Source organism: Vanacampus margaritifer, chromosome 1, assembly GCF_051991255.1.
Source record: "Vanacampus margaritifer isolate UIUO_Vmar chromosome 1, RoL_Vmar_1.0, whole genome shotgun sequence".
Classification (NCBI taxonomy): Eukaryota; Metazoa; Chordata; class Actinopteri; order Syngnathiformes; family Syngnathidae; genus Vanacampus; species Vanacampus margaritifer.
In genome coordinates, this window is record NC_135432.1 from 7,398,547 (window position 1) to 7,419,143 (window position 20,597).

The 20,597-nt window shown below is 39.2% G+C and overlaps 2 protein-coding genes across 5 annotated transcripts in view; both read right to left on the bottom strand.

Annotated features, from left to right (window-relative positions):
• Positions 1–2,449, bottom strand: part of slc2a4rg (SLC2A4 regulator) — a 45,125-nt gene extending 42,676 nt beyond the window's left edge. Inside the window, exon 1 of the mRNA XM_077571337.1 lies at positions 1,986–2,449. Coding sequence (XP_077427463.1) covers positions 1,986–2,234 — 249 coding nt within the window. The 5' untranslated portion in view covers positions 2,235–2,449. The remainder of the gene's footprint in view (positions 1–1,985) is intronic.
• A 1,329-nt stretch (positions 2,450–3,778) lies between these two features.
• Positions 3,779–20,597, bottom strand: part of LOC144061166 (uncharacterized) — a 64,718-nt gene continuing 47,899 nt past the window's right edge. For all 4 annotated transcript variants that reach the window (XM_077581350.1, XM_077581368.1, XM_077581343.1 and 1 more), the window contains exons 8-9: positions 17,519–17,653; positions 3,779–9,481 (exon numbers count right to left, since the gene is read on the bottom strand). In XM_077581350.1, coding sequence (XP_077437476.1) covers positions 8,993–9,481; positions 17,519–17,653 — 624 coding nt within the window. In that variant the 3' untranslated portion in view covers positions 3,779–8,992. The remainder of the gene's footprint in view (positions 9,482–17,518; positions 17,654–20,597) is intronic.

A 20,597-nucleotide genomic window follows, 5' to 3' on the forward strand; every position in this document is an offset into this window, starting at 1 on the left:
TTAAAAAGAGCAGCTACTGTAAATGTCCACATTTCAGCCTACAAGAACTCCACTTCAAACTTGAGAAAACATATTGTGGCTTGTAATCTCAGCCTTGTGAGCCTATTTTATTATTATGTAAACAGTGTAAACAATGAAAGTTGATTTCGTTTTTTTTTTTTTAACCCTGGAGAACCCCCGGGGTCAAATTTGGCCCCTATAAATTCTGCTACTCAAATAGTAAAATACTTTTTTTTTTTTTTTTTTACAAATTTAACTTCAAAAGTCCAGAGTGCCACTTCTGACCCCTGCATGGGGCCATCTAGTGGATGAATATTGCACTTACATGAGCCAGAGTGGTGGTGACAAGATGGCTGACAACATGCTGTTTTGTTGAGCTGGAAATCAATCCAAACAAAACTATCTTCTCAGCAAACCATCAGATGGTAAAATTGTGTTTTTTTTTGTTAATCTATTTCATATTATGTTGCAGAATGCCTAGGAGTATGTTTTATATATATATTTTGATAAATTAGCAACTCTGAGCTAGTTAAAAAAAAAGGGTTACAATTGAAAAAACATATATTTTGGTGTTCAGTGAACTTATAGCAGTCATTTAATGTATAATTCATAATTTTCCAAAGAAGAGAAAGGGTTCTTGGGTTCTCCAGGGTTAAAAACATTTCATACATTCACCTTATCCTCACTAGTGTTGCGGGTGTACAGTAGCCTAAACAAGATGGCTTTGGGTGCGAGGCTGTGTACTCCCTGAGACTGACTGTCAGCCAATCAACATGACACATATCGACAATCATTTAAAGTCACATACACACCAAAAAGGATAGTTTTGAGTCTTCAATGAACCAAACATGAATGAGTTTCAAATAAGTGAGTAAGCGTAGAAAACACACACCGACACTAGGAGAACATGCAAATTAACACAAAGAGGGCTGGAACCTGGATTTGAACCCGCTATCGTAGCCACACAACTGTGAGACAGATGTGCTAACCAATGAGTGGTTGCTGATTCATTGTGGTTGAATTTTTAAAAAGATGGCATTTTAAAATATATAATATTGAAAAAAAATATATATATATATCAAAATTTAAAAAAAAATAATAATAATAATATATATATATATATATATATATATATATATATAATATTGTTTTAGTACAGTGTAGTACGTTAGTACGATCCTACTTCACATTTTTGTCAAGTTGATGTTTATTTTGATTATATATATATATATCAAAATTTTAAAAAAATATATATATATATATATATATATATAATATTGTTTTAGTACAGTGTAGTACGTTAGTACGATCCTACTTCACATTTTTGTCAAGTTCATGTTTATTTTGATTAAAAAAAAAAAAAAAAGTTATTCACGTTATTCTGTAATTGAGAAATCGTAATTACTCCGAGCCAGAAGACCACTTCTCACTTGTACGTGAGTCATTTGACTTTTTTTTTTTTTTGTGGCTACTCTCGCCACCTCTCGTCATGCCCAATGTGCTGCGATGTGACATCATTTAAAACGCGTGCACATACAGACCAGCCGAGTGATGAAATACAAAGCAACAATAAAAGTGAACACTGAAAACTTCAGCAATTACCCGAAGGAACAAACGTGCAGCACGCACAGCACTCTTGCGGGGTGCATTCGTGCAAGAGGCCAACTGGAGTTTTTTTTTTTTTTTTTTTTTGGCTTTTGCAAAGCTCCACCCTGAAGTATGGAGGAGGAGGGGGGAGGGGCACCACTTTGATACCCTTTTTCCGGTGAACTTTGCAAACACACGAGCTCGATATGAATTGTGAATAACACTTTCAAAACCGGATTGAGGCCTACACGGAGCGTGTAATGGCATGTGCGCCGAGATCGGACGGTGGAAAGCTGCGCGTAACGCGTCAAACTTGGCACTCGAGTGCGCAACACGGTGGGCCTGTGCAAAAAAAAAAAAAAAAAAAGCCACTAAGTTGACAGAGTGGGTCAACTTACTTTTTCCCCGTCGTGCAATCTTCGTACGTTCCCTTCAACGGAGGCGTTATCCTTCGTCGCCTGGCCGTCTCGCACACATTTAAAGAGGACGGTCCCGTTTGTGGTCGCCCCCGCCCGCAAGCCGCCGCCGCCGCTGCTTTTCTCCAGCCGGCTGTCGCGGAGCACCGAACGGGTCCCCCGGTAGCCGAAGTCCGCGCCGGGGAGCCGTGTCCCAACCACCGGCTTGTCCAAAACAGATCTCGAATCCATTTTAAGAGCGTCCAAGTGGAGACTAAAGAAAGAAACCCCGCTTTCTAAAGATCTTAGTGCAAAATTCTCGAGTGAGATACATTTAACGGGATTGTCGCGACTTGCTGGCTATTATTTGTAACGTCCTTCTAAGTCTACTCTACATGGAGCGTTTGGCTAGCCGGGACATCCAAAAAGCCGCCCGGTCCGGAGGATAAAAAGATTGTTTTGCCTCTTTCCTCCAAAAGAATGCCACGCCCCCTTAGCTTCAACCCCATTGGTCGCTGCCGTACATAAACATTACACTCTGGCACGCGTCCACAGTAAGGCGCTCTATTATTGGCCCATTTACACGCGTCAGTCACTACTGTGTGTAATCTAATTGGTTGAGAGGGGGGAGGTAGGCGTCCTCCTCGTTTTACCGGCCGGTGTCTGTCGATGTCGACACATTAGCCGGGCTGAGGCGAGTAAGAGCAGAAAATGAAACAAAATCATCGCACTAAAGTTTATCTGTCAATCGTGTTCCACATCATCGGTTAGATGAAATTAGCGACCGTGTCAAATTGTTGATGGACACTTTTATCAGCAAGACGATGACTAGGATCGATGGGTTTTTAAGCAGGACGAGTCAAAAATTGGGATCAATAAAAATAATTTGCAATATACTATTATTCAAAAATACATCCTGCGAGACAACAACAAACAAACACACTAAAGCAATTGCACCTCCCACCCTTTTTGGCTATTTCAAACTTCAGACATAATGTAGGCCTAAATATGACGTCCCTGCATAAAAAAAATCGTATTATTTCAGTCCTAATTCTTCGGGGATAAAGTCATCTTTTACTGAATAGAACGCATATTACAACGTGTTTAACCCTGAGCAAGATTTGAATGTAGCTTCACGTTACTCATCCCCCACCATCAGTCTTTGACCAAAGCCACGCCCCCGACCTAATGTTACATGTTTAATGGTTTTATTTTTTGGGAATGTGCCGTCAATGAAAAATCAAAAAGAGGTTATAACCTTTCCCGAGAAGCAGAAATGTTCTAAGACACCATCCTGAAAATAATTCACTAGTAAGTAGGGTGTGGACTGGGAGGAAAAAACTGCAGTCTACTCTGCCCAACTTATTAAATTATATTTATTGTGAATATAATATTGGTGTAAATTAAAATATTAAGCGGTTCGGAAAATGGATGGATAAATCTGTTACCTAGGCTATTGATATATTTATAACAAATATTCAGAAATGGATGGATTGCATTTGTTACATTAGTTTGTTTATTAAAAATCCAATCGTGTTTTGAACCGAGAAGTCGGTATATGAATCAAATCGTATGTTTTTGTTACTTATGTATATTATATTTAAGTTATTTCAAGAATACGTTTGTCAGCTTGCAATATTTCATTTCAAAACCTGCAGAACAACTTTTAAGGCAGCCGCATGTGGCTGTGTGCTTAATTTGTGCTTTGTTAATAGCTCACAATTGCGAGGAGGATCATTGCTATGTTGTATCCTTGACTGGTTCAAAGGAGGGACTGCATAGGCAAAAGACAAAAACATCATAATGTGCCACTTTATTAGAAAAGTAAAAACTCACTTTAATATTTTATGAAGGATAATATAAAACATTACAATCTTTTGCATATCTTCACTGCCATAATATTTATTTGTGTGTGTATATATATATATATATATATATATATATATATATAGATATATATATATATGTAAATATACGTATGTGTGTGTGCATATTTACACATATACACTCACATACATATACATACTTATGTGTATATTCTTTTCCAACTAAACCCTGTGCTTTGAGAAGATACAACATTGGCTACAGCTTGTCACAGCAGTTTGGGCCCATAACTATATCCAAAGACAATTAACAAACATCGTCTGTTTGTGCATGAAAAGCAAGGATCAATTTGCATTCACAAATAAAAATGTGTCTGTGATAACAAGTTGCCCCCCACCCCCTCCCTCCCCACCCCCCAACAAATATACCGCAAACTCTACATTGTGACAACATCAGAACAGCAGCAGAGTATTTTACACATTTACATATCGGTACTGTATTTGTGCAGCGAACATCTGTCTCCATCAGCGTACAACAATGTTCCACCAAAGAGATCATATCAGTGCTTTGTATCAAGATAAAGAAAATGGGGCCTAAAGTGACAGCCAGGGGGGGGAAGGATTACAAGCGAGAGCCAGCCAGCATTGTGCCGAGAGGCTTCTCAGCTGTTTGCCATTTTTCATATCAGACAGTTGTTGGGGCAAATGCTGCATCGCTGTCACAACGGACCAAACTTGACATTCACGCTCTCAAAAGTGGACGTTGCGAGCCCCTCCTCAGCACGGCGAGGGGGGGAAAAAAAGGTTAAGAAGTGGGGCAAAGCCAGCTCTGTGTCCATTACTGGGGAGTGAACGCAGCTGGGCGAGGGAGTAAAGGCAGGGGCAAAAAAAAAAAAAAAAAAAAAGTGCTTCCTCCCCTTAACTGGAAACGCACATGGCTCAGTGTTGCAGTGTGTGCCGACCCATGTGTGTGTACGAGTGTGTGAGGAGGAGGAGGAGGGTCTGTCGGGTCCGTGTCCATTCGCGGTGATCCACATCCAGCTTCGTGCTTGTGCTTCTTCTCCCTCCCCCACTTCTATCACTCCTTCTTGCTCCCCCCATCGCAGAATATAAACAGTGAGGCTTGAAAATCCTGGTGGCTTCAATCAATCTTTTCCAGTTCTTCCCCTCCTCCTGCTCGCTGCTTTGGAAGGGGTGGGGGGCGGGGTGGGGGGGGGGGGGTGTAAAAATGCTGCTGTGCATTACATGGCAAAAAAGTTACAACAGAAGACTAACAAACATGAGATTAATAAAGTACCACAATAATTGTTTCATCTCCATATATTAACGCATGCACTTTTTTGGATCAAGCAGGATAAATTGCACCAACAAATAGCAGACTCGTTTTCATGGCAGTGGCGTGAGCTATTCATCGTCCAAAAGGAGAGGGAGAAAAAAAACAAACAGTGCAATAAAATACATTTGTGCGCACGTTCTCACACAGTAACACTTCAAACGTATGCTACTGACCTTCCAAACATTTGCATGGCTCTCTCACAGTGAGATCGTCCCGCGATATCCCTCATCGCTCTTGCCTCGTAACCTCACGCCGGTTCAATAAAGTTTTCTTTAGTCCTCTTTTCTTCCCCAAAGCTACATGAAAACGACATTGTTTACAAAGAAGGATGCGGGGGCCGGAGAGCAGGCTGAGGAGAGGGCGGGGGCCAACCGTCCACGGGACACTCCGCGCTTGTTTTCTTTGGAGTGCAAAAAGCTATTCCGACTATCAAATTTACGACTCAAAAACCATCGAGAGCGCAGCTTTTGACTCGCAGCCAGAGAGCAAACCGGGACATTTACGATAAGAAATATAGTCGGCCTTTTTCCGCAGCTGCTGAGTGCAATAGTACAAATGGTCATTAAATCACATTTCAAAGCAAACAAGTCACTTATTTGATGAAGTATTTGAGAAGAAATCATTCTTTTGCACCAGTGGTTCTTAACCTGGGTTCGCTCGAACCCCAGGGATTCGGGAGAGGTCAAATCATTTGTGATGACACGCCCCACTTGCCCATTATTGGCTGCAGGGAATTTGGTGCGCTCAGTAGTCGACTTGTAACTGTTGTGATGGTATGTCACGATTTCTTTATAATCCCTTCATATTATGTCGAGCAAAAAAAGAAAGCGGTCGGACGATTGCGCAGTATTAATCGACATGTATAACAGAACATATGGTGTTCCACATGGTTCAGATCTAGGACCTCTGCTGTTTTCATTGTATCTGCTGCCCCTGGGTTCCATCTTAAGAAAACAGCAGTGGTTGTTTTAAAGTGCTCTATAAACATAGATAGAGTTGAGTTGAGTGATGAAAGCCAGTAGGGCTGCTCGATTATGAAGAAAAAATATTAATCACGATTAGGGCGATCATTTATTTTTTGGGGTAATGGTATGTCACGATTTCTTTTTAATCCCTTCATATTATGTCGAGAAAAAAAAAGAAAGCGGTCGGACGATTGCGCAGTATTAATCGACATGTATAACAGAACATATGGTGTTCCGCATGGTTCAGATCTAGGACCTCTGCTGTTTTCATTGTATCTGCTGCCCCTGGGTTCCATCTTAAGAAAACAGCAGTGGTTGTTTTAAAGTGCTCTATAAACATAGATAGAGTTGAGTTGAGTGATGAAAGCCAGTACGGCTGCTCGATTATGAAGAAAAAAATATCCATCACGATTAGGGCGATCATTTATTTTTGGGGTAATGGTATGTCACGATTTCTTTTTAATCCCTTCATATTATGTCGAGCAAAAAAAGAAAGCGGTCGGACGATTGCGCAGTATTAATTGACATGTATAACAGAACATATGGTGTTCCGCATGGTTCAGATCTAGGACCTCTGCTGTTTTCATTGTATCTGCTGCTCCTGGGTTCCATCTTAAGAAAACAGCAGTGGTTGTTTTAAAGTGCTCTATAAACGTAGATAGAGTTGAGTTGAGTGATGAAAGCCAGTAGGGCTGCTCGATTATGAAGAAAAAATATTCATCACGATTAGGGCGATCATTTATTTTTTGGGGTAATGGTATGTCACGATTTCTTTTTAATCCCTTCATATTATGTCGAGCAAAAAAAAGAAAGCGGTCGGACGATTGCGCAGTATTAATTGACATGTATAACAGAACATATGGTGTTCCACATGGTTCAGATCTAGGACCTCTGCTGTTTTCATTGTATCTGCTGCCCCTGGGTTCCATCTTAAGAAAACAGCAGTGGTTTTAAAGTGCTCTATAAACATAGGTAGAGTTGAGTTGAGTGATGAAAGCGAATAGGGCTGCTTGATTATGAAGAAAAAATATTAATCACGATTAGGGCGATCATTTATTTTTTGGGGTAATGGTATGTCACGATTTCTTTTTAATCCCTTCATATTATGTCGAGCAAAAAAAAGAAAGCGGCCAGACGATTGCGCAGTATAAATTGACATGTATAACAGAACATATGGTGTTCCGCATGGTTCAGATCTAGGACCTCTGCTGTTTTCATTGTATCTGCTGCCCCTGGGTTCCATCTTAAGAAAACAGCAGTGGTTTTAAAGTGCTCTATAAACATAGGTAGAGTTGAGTTGAGTGATGAAAGCGAGTAGGGCTGCTTGATTATGAAGAAAAAATCTTAATCACGATTAGGGCGATCATTTATTTTTTTGGGTACAAAAAAGAAAATGTAAAAATTATTAGGACAAATAAAATTATTTGAAACAGTATAACTATGCAAGTTCCTTTTGGATGAAACACAATTTATTAAAATTGGTTGTTTTAAAATAAAATAAAAAAACTCAACTCTACATTAGTATTAATAATCTTTTTAATTTATTTTTTTTACGATTATGGTGATTTTTGTAATTGTGGAGTGTAATAATTGAAACTGCTGCACGATTTGCAATTCTAGTCCAGCACAACTAGCTATCTAACAAAGCTAAAGGAATCAAAGAAAAGGCTACCCTCTTTGTTCATTTTGTTACCAGTAAACCCTTAACCTCTATGTCTTGAATTCGGGAAAACAAAAAAAAAAATCAATAAAAAAGGGTGACGAGAATGCGCATAGAAAACTGGTGAGCTTCACTCCCTCCAACAATGTTAAGAACCACTGTTTTAAACTAATATGGAAACGGTTGTATTGCGAAATCTGTCACTGGAACTCTTGCTCAACACTCTGGCAACTCCGGACCTGATCGCTTTACCCTGTTCAACGCTGCCAAGCACGCTTGCATGAATGTGTGTGTAAGTGTGTGTGTGTGTGTGTGTGTGTGTGGAGAGAGGTGTGTCATCACCCCGTGGCTACAGATGGATGTTTGTTAAATCTCAGCGTGAATTGCTAACTGATGTCATAATTACCTTGCGGATTACATTGAGGACCAAACTAAACACAGAAGAGATAGCAAAAGGGCCGCTTTAAAAAAAAAAAAAAACGCCATTAAGTTTAGGGCACATTGATGGCGCTTTGAGAAATGGACGCCTTGCCTAGACTTGGCTTACATTTGACCGTCCGACCTTTGTTTGTACAAAAGTCTCCCTGCCAGGCAACAGGTCAGTGTGCTCAGGGAACCTTTTTCAGATGTTTGCTTAGGTTGAGCTGAGCTCCAAAAATCTTGGTGACATCCATCTGCTTATATTACATAAGTGCCCCCAAGTGTGTGTGTGTGTGTGTGTTTGTAACGGCCTCCTTCTCCTAATATAGCCAGCATCATTGCTACTGCTCACTGCGGTTTGCACAAATCATGCATTTACATGTTCTATACATATATTCAAATGTGCTTGAATTGTGAGTCACGCCACGCGTCAAATAAACACTGTTTCGTACAAAAATAAAGATATGATGGAAAATGATGGCCGTAAACATGAGTAAAAGTCACTGATACAGTACAGTATGTTTGAGGATGAGGATTCCAGTCGTCCTTTTTCTTTTCTTCTCGTTTCGATAAAACATTTTGGTCCTTTTAGGGTCGAGGCCGCTTCCGAACCACAGACCAATGACGGAAAGTCTGAACCTGGATTAAACCCTGTTTGTACCTGATGTCAACACAAATTTTGATCGTCATTTCGTTTGTCTGGAGTAGTCGTAGTACCTCTAAATATGTACAGCAACCTTACGGCAAGTGCACAGGACGGCGGTCCCTGGCGGGATCTTTCTGGGCCGTATTTGCACGTCTGCCAGCTACAGGCCGGTGACGTACATCTCCATCCCATCATTGAATGTGAAGATGGTGGTGGTGCTGGAGCTGTTGCCTCCTTTCACATCGCTGATGGTCTCATAGAAGTTATCTCCCCCGGGCAGGCCTCGAACAGGCAGGGGGTTGGAGGCGGAGCCCTGAGGTGCAGCAGACGGCGCCTGTTGCTTCTTCCTCTTGAGCGTGGCGGTACCGCCGGCCGCGCTATTGCCGGCGCCGGCCTGCTCACGTTTACGGTGGCTGTCAATGGTGGCGTACGCGGCGTCGGACTCCGCCGCCACGCAGGCGGGCCAGGCCCGGTCGCCCGTCGCCTCGTAACAGGGCTCCTCCTGGGAACGCGCCTGGACCTGGACCCCTCGGCCCCGGCCCTTTCCTCGTTCCCCGCCGAAGGAGCGCGGAAGGGTCTTGGCTCCGTTGTTTTCCATGGGAGTCTTTTTCTTCTGGGTTTTGCACACAATGGAGTAGGTGTCTGCGATCTGACAACACAAAAAATGAGAGTCACAGGTGTGTCTTGAATGTAATTAAAGTGAAGCTCTCATGGACGAGAGGACTTGATTGACATTCTGATATCATCATAAGGTGGGTTTTCATCCAATTGTTTTAAGCGAATTTACTGAAAATGCGCAAAACGGACATGTGACACATGCTCGTTTCCACCTGTTCTTTTTTCGCAAATATTGAGAGGGGACTCCGCTGCTATAGGTGGCGCTATACACCATAGAGATGTGATCTACCAGTAATTTAAATGAAGAAGACTAGCGTTGACGTTGTCTAAGTTTCCTTTTGTCATTTTTTGATAAACCGTAGCATTTCTTTGCTGTTTTCCATCTAAAATTGCATTAAAATAATTTAATTAATTCTAAAAGATTTCAGTCATTTCCATTCGTTTTATTTGTTCATTTCTTACAAATTTGAATAAAAAAATGGGTGTATGGAAACCCAACTATAGACTCATGCTATGATGCGCCACTCGTGTTTTTCTGCCAAACATTCCTCTTGGATTTTTGACCAAAAAGTTCAGTTTTGGTCTCATCAGACCGTAGCACCTTTTCACACATTTCATTGGGAGATTTAATTATGGTTCAGTGAAATCAAAGTTTCTAGCCATAATTCTAAAAGGTACATTTGGTAAATACGTAATACTGCCCATCACCAAAAGAACACCAAAACTCCACTGAAGCATGGTGGTGTCAGCGGTATAACACTTTGGGGAAGGGGGGGGGGGGGGGGTATTAGCATCTATATATATTTTTAAATGTCAGGAAAAAAAACACCACAGCATCTGAGAAAGACGAAGAGAATATTTTGCCCCCACTCGCTACCAACTCTCCACTGCAACTACTGCCCCCTAATCCAGTGGATGTACAATTCCATTTAATCCTAGGACGGCCCAAAAAAAAGCCCCCTCCCCTTCCTGCATGAGGAATTTTTAAGTAGCACTAAGGAACTTTTCAAACCTTAATAAAATATTTTCATAACTCTTCTGATGAAATATCGAGTTAAAACTAGTTGAATGGCATCTGTATCATTTATACTGGCACTAAATCACTTTGAGGCTGATGGTAGGAACACCGCCACACAAAAAACTACAAATGTGCTAACTGCTTTATGGCATATGTCAAAAGTTACCCCGGATGAAAACAGTCAAGGATCAACATTAGGCCCGGATTTCCCTCGTTGGAGTGAGATAAAAATGTGGTCTTTCTTCAGACATAACATTACCACTTTTGTCCATATGGCGTCGCCATAATCAAGGTAAACTGAAAGTTCCTTAGTGTTGCTTTAAACGGTGGCAGGTGTGTTTTAGTTTAAATGTGATTTCTGAACACAGCCACGTCCCATTTAAATGTGGTCTTTCTTCAGACATAACATTACCGCTTTTGTCCATATGGCGTCGCCATAATCAACGTAAACTGAAAGTTCCTTAGTGTTGCTTTAAACGGTGGCAGGTGTGTTTTAGTTTAAATGTGATTTCTGAACACGGCCACATCCCATTTAAATGTGGTCTTTCTTCAGACATAACATTACCGCTTTTGTCCATATGGCGTCGCCATAATCAAGGTAAACTGAAAGTTCCTTATTGTTGCTTTAAACGGTGGCAGGTGTGTTTTAGTTTAAATGTGATTTCTGAACACAGCCACGTCCCATTTAAATGTGGTCTTTCTTCAGACATAACATTACCGCTTTTGTCCATATGGCGTCGCCATAATCAAGGTAAACTGAAAGTTCCTTAGTGTTGCTTTAAACGGTGGCAGGTGTGTTTTAGTTTAAATGTGATTGGTGATTTCTGAACACAGCCACATCCCATTTGTAAGAGGGTGTGCACACTTATTATTTCAGTCATGAATTTTGACTTCTTTGCCAAGATTTTTTTTCAATTGATTTGTAAAGGTCGTAAGCTGTTTCTTCTGAAGAAAAATACACAAGTACGAGTTTCAGTATGTTACATTAATGCTACTCAGAAAATGTAAAATTTATCCAAAACAATACTTGAGTCAAAATGTAGTGTTACTACCAACCTTTGACCTATACCACAAGGAATATTTACAACCTAAAGTATTTTAGGCAAAAAGGTACAATGTGCGAACACGAAAGACAACTTTGAAGAGTGCTAATTTGAGGTGTGAGCCCGATAGTGTGGGCGGGCGAGAGAGTGGCACTGTGTTTGCTCTGTGCTGTAACCTGACCTATTTTGACAGGCTAGGATAAGACAGAGTAAACTGTGTTATCGCTCCGTCGAGGTCTCGGCGGAGAGTCGACGGCGTTGGGTCTCACAGTGGATAGACCTGTTAAAGTTTCACAAGTGCTTTGGCAACACAACAGCGAGCTCTGGTGTGAACGATCTGGACGCCAGCCAACCCGCTGACAGAAAAAAAAAAATGCTCATTTCTTTCGCTAACGGACTTTGCTCTCATTTCATTTGCCTCGAACCAGGCATTGTGATTGGAGGTGTGTGTGCATGCGTACTGTACCTAAGGGCTGATTTATTACGGGGAAAAAAAGTAGTTGTGATTACTTTTGATTGATATAGAAATTACAATTAGTAAACATGATAAGCGATTGATTTTGAAACTACACTATTTATTTATTCGTTCAGTTATTTATTTATTAATTGCTGGAGATTTAATTTTTTTGTCTTGGAAAAAAAAAATTCATTCGGCATAGCGCTTTGAGGTTTGGTACACTCTAAAAACAGTTGAGTCAAAAATAACCCAACTATGGGTCAAAAATGGACCGATCCTCTACTTGGGTCAATTTGACCTAATTTTGCGTCGAGAAATTATAAATATTGTTCAGATCTTTACTTGGGTCCAAAAATTAGGTCTTTTGTATAAAACAACCCAGAAAGTTAGGTCAAATTCACCCATAAAGTGGATCAGTTCATTATTGATCCATAATTGGGTTACCAATTGTACCAAACCTCAAAGCGCTATGCCGTTCCTCTTGGTCTTCTTTTTAAAATATGTTTGAAGTTTTTTTTTTTTTTCATGACAAAAAAAAATCTCTTACCTTGCTTCAGCTGAAACTGCCAGCAATAAATAAACAAATAAATAAATAAATAAATGAATGAATAATAAAAAATAAAAAAATTAAAATTAAAAATAAAAAAGATTTGTTTGGAAAAAACTCTAACCTACTGGTAGATCTTATATATATATATAGCTTGAAAACCATGTATTTTTTTTCACGAAATAGGAAGAATGCCGTGTATATGCCATTGAGTATTATTATATTTCCTGTCTTTATGTGTTCTTATAACGTTTGTGTGAGAATGTTCATTATTTAAAGGAAAATCAATCCAGAACTCGATGCTAATTGTCTACTTGCCTGTCAATGGGATTTTACATTGACTGCTAGCATTAGCGATTTGCTTGTTTTTATAACCGTGAGATGGCAAAATTGTAATCATTTCCCAGCACTACAGTACATGTGTGGTGTTTGCGTGTCTGTGTCTCCTTTTAAGGTTTGTAGTGAAACCTGCGTGAGGTCGTGTGGGGAATTTGGTTATCTACTGCCGTGACTTTTTGTGTCAAAATGCCTGCAAGCAAGAGAGCACGAGAGCAGAGGACTGTGGGACGTGTCCGTGTTTACCTTCGATGATCACGCCCAAAACCAGCAGCTCGACTTTGGTGGCCCTGACAGGCTGTGCGCACTTTCTTGCGCACACCTGACATCACATTCAAACAAAATTCTCAGAGGAAGAAGCCGCACAAGTATCTTGACCCCCGTTGCACTTTTACCCATCTGAAGTTGTGATTGGAGAATTTGGAGATATGAGTTTAAGTCGTTCCAAACCAATAACATAAAACACTCGTATCTCAAATTAACCTTGCCCATTGGAATTAATGGAATTGCGATTTATCCGTTCCAGATTTTTTTTTTAATTGTGTTGTTTTTTAATTGGAAAAAAAAACATTCAATAATATTGTCCTTAGAGTCTAGAGCTAACTGCTAGCATGTAAACAACACTTTCCATATGTGTTAGCATTAAGCTAAACTGACACTCTATGTAGTTGTTTTAAAAACACATTACCAGTAAACAGCTTGACACTTTTTTTGATGACTTGTTCAGTATTTAGTTATTTGCTAAACTTCTGCTTATTGTGCAGTGAGTTAAATTAGGTCAATAATATCTCAAGGTATTCTTGCCCCTCCCTTCTTCTCCGAAGCGGGACATGCACCCCACCCCTACAAATCTCTTTTGTGACCTTTATGGATAAACAAAGACCAAGGTGTCCGCTCTAAAGCGTTTACACAAACTGTGCAGCGTGCATATCTGAGCAAATGCGTGTACTGTTTGTGCATACGCAGTTTGCAACATCGCGCAGCACAGGAAGGAAGTCACAAGACGGTGGGGATTTCAGAACGCGGCTGCAGCTGTTGAGGAAGCCAGCGCGCATTGTATTTTGTCTTTTGCCCTCCCCTCTGCCCGTGTTCTTTTCTGTTTTGTCTCCCCTACTCAAGACACAAATTATACGGGCAGCTAGAAACGGCAAACTGGTGAACGTGGCAATGAACGAGTCGGGGAAAGAAATCATGACAGAGCAAAATAGAGATAAGACAACGCGCAGTCAAGGCCAGATGCTCTGGAAGCAACAGTCGACTGCCGTTATGTGCTTCAACAATTCGACAACTATACTCTTGACTTTATTAACTCATTCCCTGCCATTGACGGCTATAGACGTCAAAAATTCATTTGAACTATTTCTATTAGTTTAACATTTTTTTCCACTTTTGTTAACAAGAGTATAAAAACCTAGAATTTTTTTATTGTACATTTAGAACAGATATAAAATTTGTGATTAATCGTGAGTTAACTAGTGAAGTCATGCGATTAATTACAATTAAAAAATGTAATCGCCTGTCGCCCCTAATTTTTAATAATCTTTTTTTTTTAATATGAATTTATCGCAGTGAATGAGTTAATTAGGGATAACTATGTACCGATACCAGGTATATTATTTTACAGCATCGGGTGCTTATGGAGCCTACCAAATACCAGCCACCGATACATAAGTTAAAAAAATAAAAAATAAAAACATCTGACATTAAGTCCTCCTCAGCAGTAGATGGTGATATATTAAAGCAGTTTAACACGTCACCAAATCGTTATCAGTATCAGTAAGAAATGCCTTTGTTCACTATTTTTATTAGTTTAACATTTTTTTTCCACTTTTGTTAACAAGAGTATGAAAATTTAGAAAAAAATTAGTGTACATTTAGAACAGATATAAAATTTGTGATTAATCGTGAGTTAACTAGTGAAGTCATGCGATTAATTACAAAAATAATTAATCGCCTGACGCTCCTACTTCTTAATAATCTTTTCTTCTTTCTTTTTTTTTTAAAAAACTATTTAATTTATTTATTTATTTTTAAAGAAAAGATAATAAAAAATTAGGGGCGTCAGGCGATTACATTTTTTAATCATAATTAATGAGTTAATTTTGCGTCAATAAATCATAAATATTGTTTAGATCTTTACTTGGGTCAAAAAATTTGGTCTTTTGTATAAAACAACCCAGAAAGTTAGGTCAACTTTTGACTCAACTGTTTTTAGAGTGTATCAAACCTCAAAGCGCTATGCCGTTCCTCTTGTCTTCTTTTTAAAATATGTTTGAAGTTTTTTTTTTCATGACAAAAAAAAATCTCTAAGTAAAGTATTTAACTAATTTTTTTTTTTAATTTTTTTAAAGAAAAGATCATTAAAAATTAGGGGCGTCAGGCAATTTTTTTTAAAATCATAATTAATCGCATGACTTCACTAGTTAACTCACGATTAAATCACAAAATTTAGATCTGTTCTAAATGTACAAAAAAATAAAATTCTAGGTTTTCATACTCTTGTTAACAAAAGTGGGGAAAAAATGTTTAACTAATAGAAATAGTTCAAATGAATTTTTGACGTCTATAGCCGTCAACGGCAGTGAATGAGTTAAAGAGTTTTAGAGAGAGAAAAACGCCCAAAGCCCAAAAAAAAAACAACTGAAAACGACATTTTACATTTACAAAATGAAAGCTAACTAGCTATAATTATAGCAAAAATGCCCTTCATTGTATTTATTTGGGTATTACAGCACAGCCGTTAGCTGGAAGAGGGAAGGGTGAACCCTGAACAGTCGTGTGGAAGTTTTGGTCCTTTGACTGTGTGTTGCCTAGAAGCGACCTCATCTGGCAGCAGCCAATAAAAAAAGGGCCACCAGATGATGTCGCTCCTTGGCGACAGCCGTGCTTGTGGCTTTGCGTGTTTGGGACGGCTGTCATACTCATCCTGAAACTTGACGCTAGTGTTTGGAAAGCGAAACCATCCCGCTTTAAGATATTGGGGTTGTGAGGCATCTAAGTTTAGATGCAGTAGTGGTGGAATGTAAAGAAGTAAAAGTACTTTGCTACTCTACTTTTTTATGTAGTTGTACTTGAGTAATTTAATGAAGGGGTACTTTTTAACTTTGACTTTACTACATTACTTATTGTAATTCATAGTGTGTGGACTGTTATAGCAACTGTGTTTGATTTGTGGATTTTGAAAATGTTTTGTCAAATAATATTTTTGTTGAATTTTTACCACACAATACTTGCTGTAATGTTTTTCTAAATCGATCACCGAAGAAATATACTTCTTTCTTTTTTTTTTACTGAAACTATTAAAAACTAAACTAATAGAAAGCATAAACTTTCTGAAAAGTAATTAAAACATATTACATTTACAAAAAGGAATCTCAAAACAAAAATTAGGGCTGGGTTTGAAAAATCGAATAATCGATATCGAATCGATATTTCCTTTTCGAGCCTGATATCGATTCATAAAACCATGAATCGATTATTTTTATATTTCTTTTTCCCATGAATTCAAAATAAAATAAAATGTTAAAGGCCTTTTTTTTTATCTTACGCTTAATTTTTCTTGGAATTTACTGTTCGCATAAATTGAAAAGTATTTTCTTACATTCATGAAAGACCTGACTTATTGCACTTTAAGACAATTCCGAATTTTTTAAGTTTATATTTACAATTATTGAATTAGTATTATGAACATATTTTCATCTCATCCTTGCTGATGTCAATGTTTGTGTAACACGTAAGTGACTATAACATGTGTTACTTTCATTAATAAAATAAATCATTTAGCCAGTTCGATTTAATTTGGCATTAAATGTTTGCGGAGTTGTTATCATGTCCTTGATATTTAAGAAGAATTGATGTTCCTTAATTAATCAACATCGAATTGAAGTGAAGTGAATGGAATCGAATTGGGGAAAAAAAATCGAACTGAAAATCGAAATCGAATCGATTCAGGAAATTGCAATCGATACCCAGCCCTAAACAACTAACTATATTGAAAGCTCACAAACATATCATAGCTCTCTTTGAAACACTAAAAGATGCCATGTATGCCCCCCCCCCCCCCCCAACTGCTTGTTATACTCGGCGTACGGCACTAGCGCAGAGAAAAAGAAAGAGCGGATTGCGAGCGGATTAACGGGGGAGGAGCCGCTGCATGTGGAAGCAGATGTGGTCGGAAATGTAACATTGAGACACGATTGGACAGTGCAGACTTCCTCCTCTCACCACCAGACAGCTCCGCCATATAATTAGGAAGAATAGGTCCGTTGGCCCACTGGGGCTCATCCCATTCCGCCTGCGAAGGCCCGTTGCTTGAGTGGAAATTTAAAAAAAAAAAAAAATCTCCATGGATGAGAAGCGGAGATTAGTTTTTGGGAGCGAGTGATGCTTATGTTGGATCCATCTGGTGGGCTGTCCGTTGGAGACGTAGCTTAGGGGGGGTGCCAGGGGATTGCGGCCAGGGTTCATGCAGGGGGGGGTTGGGCCGCGGGACGCGTGTAACCTAACCTCTGGCTGCAAGCCGAGTATGACAGGAAGGTCACAGGGCAGCCGTGTTATGACGGCATGCCCAATCAAAGGGGCGCCCCCATTTATAAACATAGCAGCCACAAGGCACACATCTTTCCGTCTTTCTGTCTGTCTGTCGGTCTGTTTGCAGCTTTCCCTACCTCCTTGGCAGTAGGGGGCGACGGGTGTCCCTGTCCGTTCTCGATGCGGTGCGGGGGCGGGTGCAAAGTGATGATATCGTCATCCTCTGGCGGCTTCCAGATGTACTGCTCACCGTTGCCCATGAACACCGGCTCCTGACAAACAAATTCAATCAGGAAATCAGGCAACTATTGCAGTTTACAATCTGGAACAGTTCTTCTTCTAACTTCTTGTCAAATTAGACCAAAGTGGCAAGATACTACCGGTATTAGTACTTGCCCATACCTAAACAAAACATTTTTGTAATGTTTTTTTTTTTTTTTAAATACCAGCAATCTATAATATTGTATTTTATAAAAACACATCATTACTCTAGTAATGACATACTAAAAATGCAATGTATAAAATGAATTATAAGAAGTTGGTGCTTCATGATTTATGCAAATCTAATTTGTAGGGGTGTGCCCAAAAAATGGATTCTCATAAGAATCACGATTCTCATTTAGTACTATTCAGAATAGATTTTAAATGTCCCAACATTGCATTTAAATTATTTTATACAGTCTTGCCATTGTCTGTGTGTGCCTTCATTTAGAGCGCTGTTCATGTTGTACCCGATTTGGCCACTTATGGGCAGTGTGGTTCCACTCGGTCTAATACACTGTTAAGTTGTAGCCACATTAGAGAGTAGAAGGAAAAAGTCACGATCAAGTTATTCCAATAAAAGTTGTTTTTTTGCAGTGTGGAGCCGTTCTTTTGAGTGATAAAAGTGCCGCGAGTAGCACGCTAATTAGCATTAGCGAGTCAGACTCGAGTAGATCATTACGATTCCTTGCACATCTATAGACTGAAGCAAAAATCATTGTCAATCAAATCGTTCTTAAACAAAAATCGATTCTGAATCGAATCGCAGACCCGAAAATCGGAATCGAATCGCAGACCCGAAAATCGGAATTGAATCACATCGTGAGACATTCAAAGATTCCCACTCCTACTAATTTGATGCTTTTTCAATGCAACTTAAAACTAATGTCATGCCCATGCCAGTAGGGATAGACCGATTATCGGCCGATATTTGGCATTATAAAAAATATCGGCATCGGCTTTTTACGAATTTCAAGGCCAATAAAGATGATAACGCACTGAGTGGTGAATGCTTGCAAATGGCACAAATGTAGGGTTTTCATCAGGAAAACACTTTTACTTGTCCAAAGATTTTTCAAACATATTCAGACAAATTTTCCACTGTCTGCAAAGATCTTTTGAAACCCTTTACGAACCCTGATGAAAATCCCAAATTAGCTACATTCGCATGCATTTGTCGCTCAGTGAGGTAAAGGGAACTTTTCATTCATGGATTTATTAAAATTTCCACTGTATAAAAAATGATGCTGACACTGGAAACCCCCTACACTTTTTATTTTTAAAAATGATTTAGAACTTTTGGAAAACTTTATTTATAGCAGAAATTTAACACATGCTGATGACCCTGGAAGAAAAAATTGACAACATTTTTTAGTCAGATTAGTGCTGAGGTAGTTTTCTGCCACTAGGCGGCATCAGTGTTTTATGTTGGATGTTGGTGACAAGAACTGTACATTTTTCTTTTCAAATTTGTAGCCAATGGGATTTGGAACATGAAGCAACTTGTGGACCTCAGGCTATTTTATTCACTGTAAATGACAACTAGTCACCAGCCTCCACAAACACATGTTTATAACACGTTTTTTATTGCTTAATTGTGTTATAGTGACTCCTTTACACAACAACTAACAACGATTGTATTTCCATTTTTAATTGCTTCTAGACATTGTATTTAATCCTTCTTAATTACATTAAAGGCCTTAATTTTACCCAAATCCAATGAATGACTTTTAATGCAATTTAATGACCTGCAGTATCGTTATATATTGTCTGTCACAGCCGCCCTTTGCACCCAATTTCCTATTGCCGAAAGGGTCGTAACACCGAGACACCAAAGCTATTCATTAGCATATGACAATTTGCATTGTTTGCTTGCATTACACTAAATGTTTTGTAAACAAATTTTCACTATCAGCCAAACTGCTGCTGGGAGTTCTAGTAGTTACAGCACGCCATTTTTTTTGTCTCTCAAGTCAAAGAAACAAAAAATATATATAAATCAGTCGAATAACAGCTCATATCTCAAGGCACCACTGGATTTTTATTTAGAGCATTAATCTGCAGAAAATAAAAAAAATGTAAAAAATAACAACAAAAGCTCTAGATGTTGTTTTTGCCCTTCTAATGTTTTTCTATAAATGAAATTTTGGCCTACATTAGGGCCATATGGGCACAGTTAAAAACAGTCCGCCAAAGTGTAAAAGTCGCCAATTCAGTTCAGTTAAGACTTTGGAGACTTTGTTTTTTCTAACTGAACATATTAAAAATAGATGCTATTACTCCTCACCAACTTTAATTTGCACGCATGCTGCTTCAGATTCAACTTGTTGATGCTTGTTCAGAAAAGCAACCTTGCCCACAAACATACAGAGAGAGGGACCCCCGAGGTACTGCACTGTCTGTATATTATGGAAAAAATATGTTTAAAAAAAATCATGCCTATTTAATTACAAGCAACTTGGCCTTTCGTGCTCAAACTGTATCATTTGTATTTCAAACATGATCAAAACTGTATTCACTCCTCCAGCGTGAGGCAATATGCAATCGGAGAGACAAAATCAAATGGCTTCAAGATGTGAGCATTATTTATCGGCTACCTGTTTGCCATTTCTAGGCAGCCTTGCTGATGATAGTCAATGGGAGTGCACGACACACACACGCGCGCCTGCGCACGCAAGCACGTGGAGGCGGCTTGGCAGCCCACCAAGTTCTTACATAATGCATCTTTCCACTCTTCCCGAGCCAGCACAAAAAAGCAAAAGAAGCAGAGGACCCACATCTGCGCTCACAAATGCAGAAATATGCACGCTCCCTCCCATTTTGTGGTTTAACAATGCTCATCAAAAGTACAAAAACACAAGCTAACAATGTCTTTGTAACCCAAGGACAAAGAATACAACTACAAAATGTGTCAGCCAAAGCGCAGGGAAGCCTCAACGACGGCCCGAAAATGCG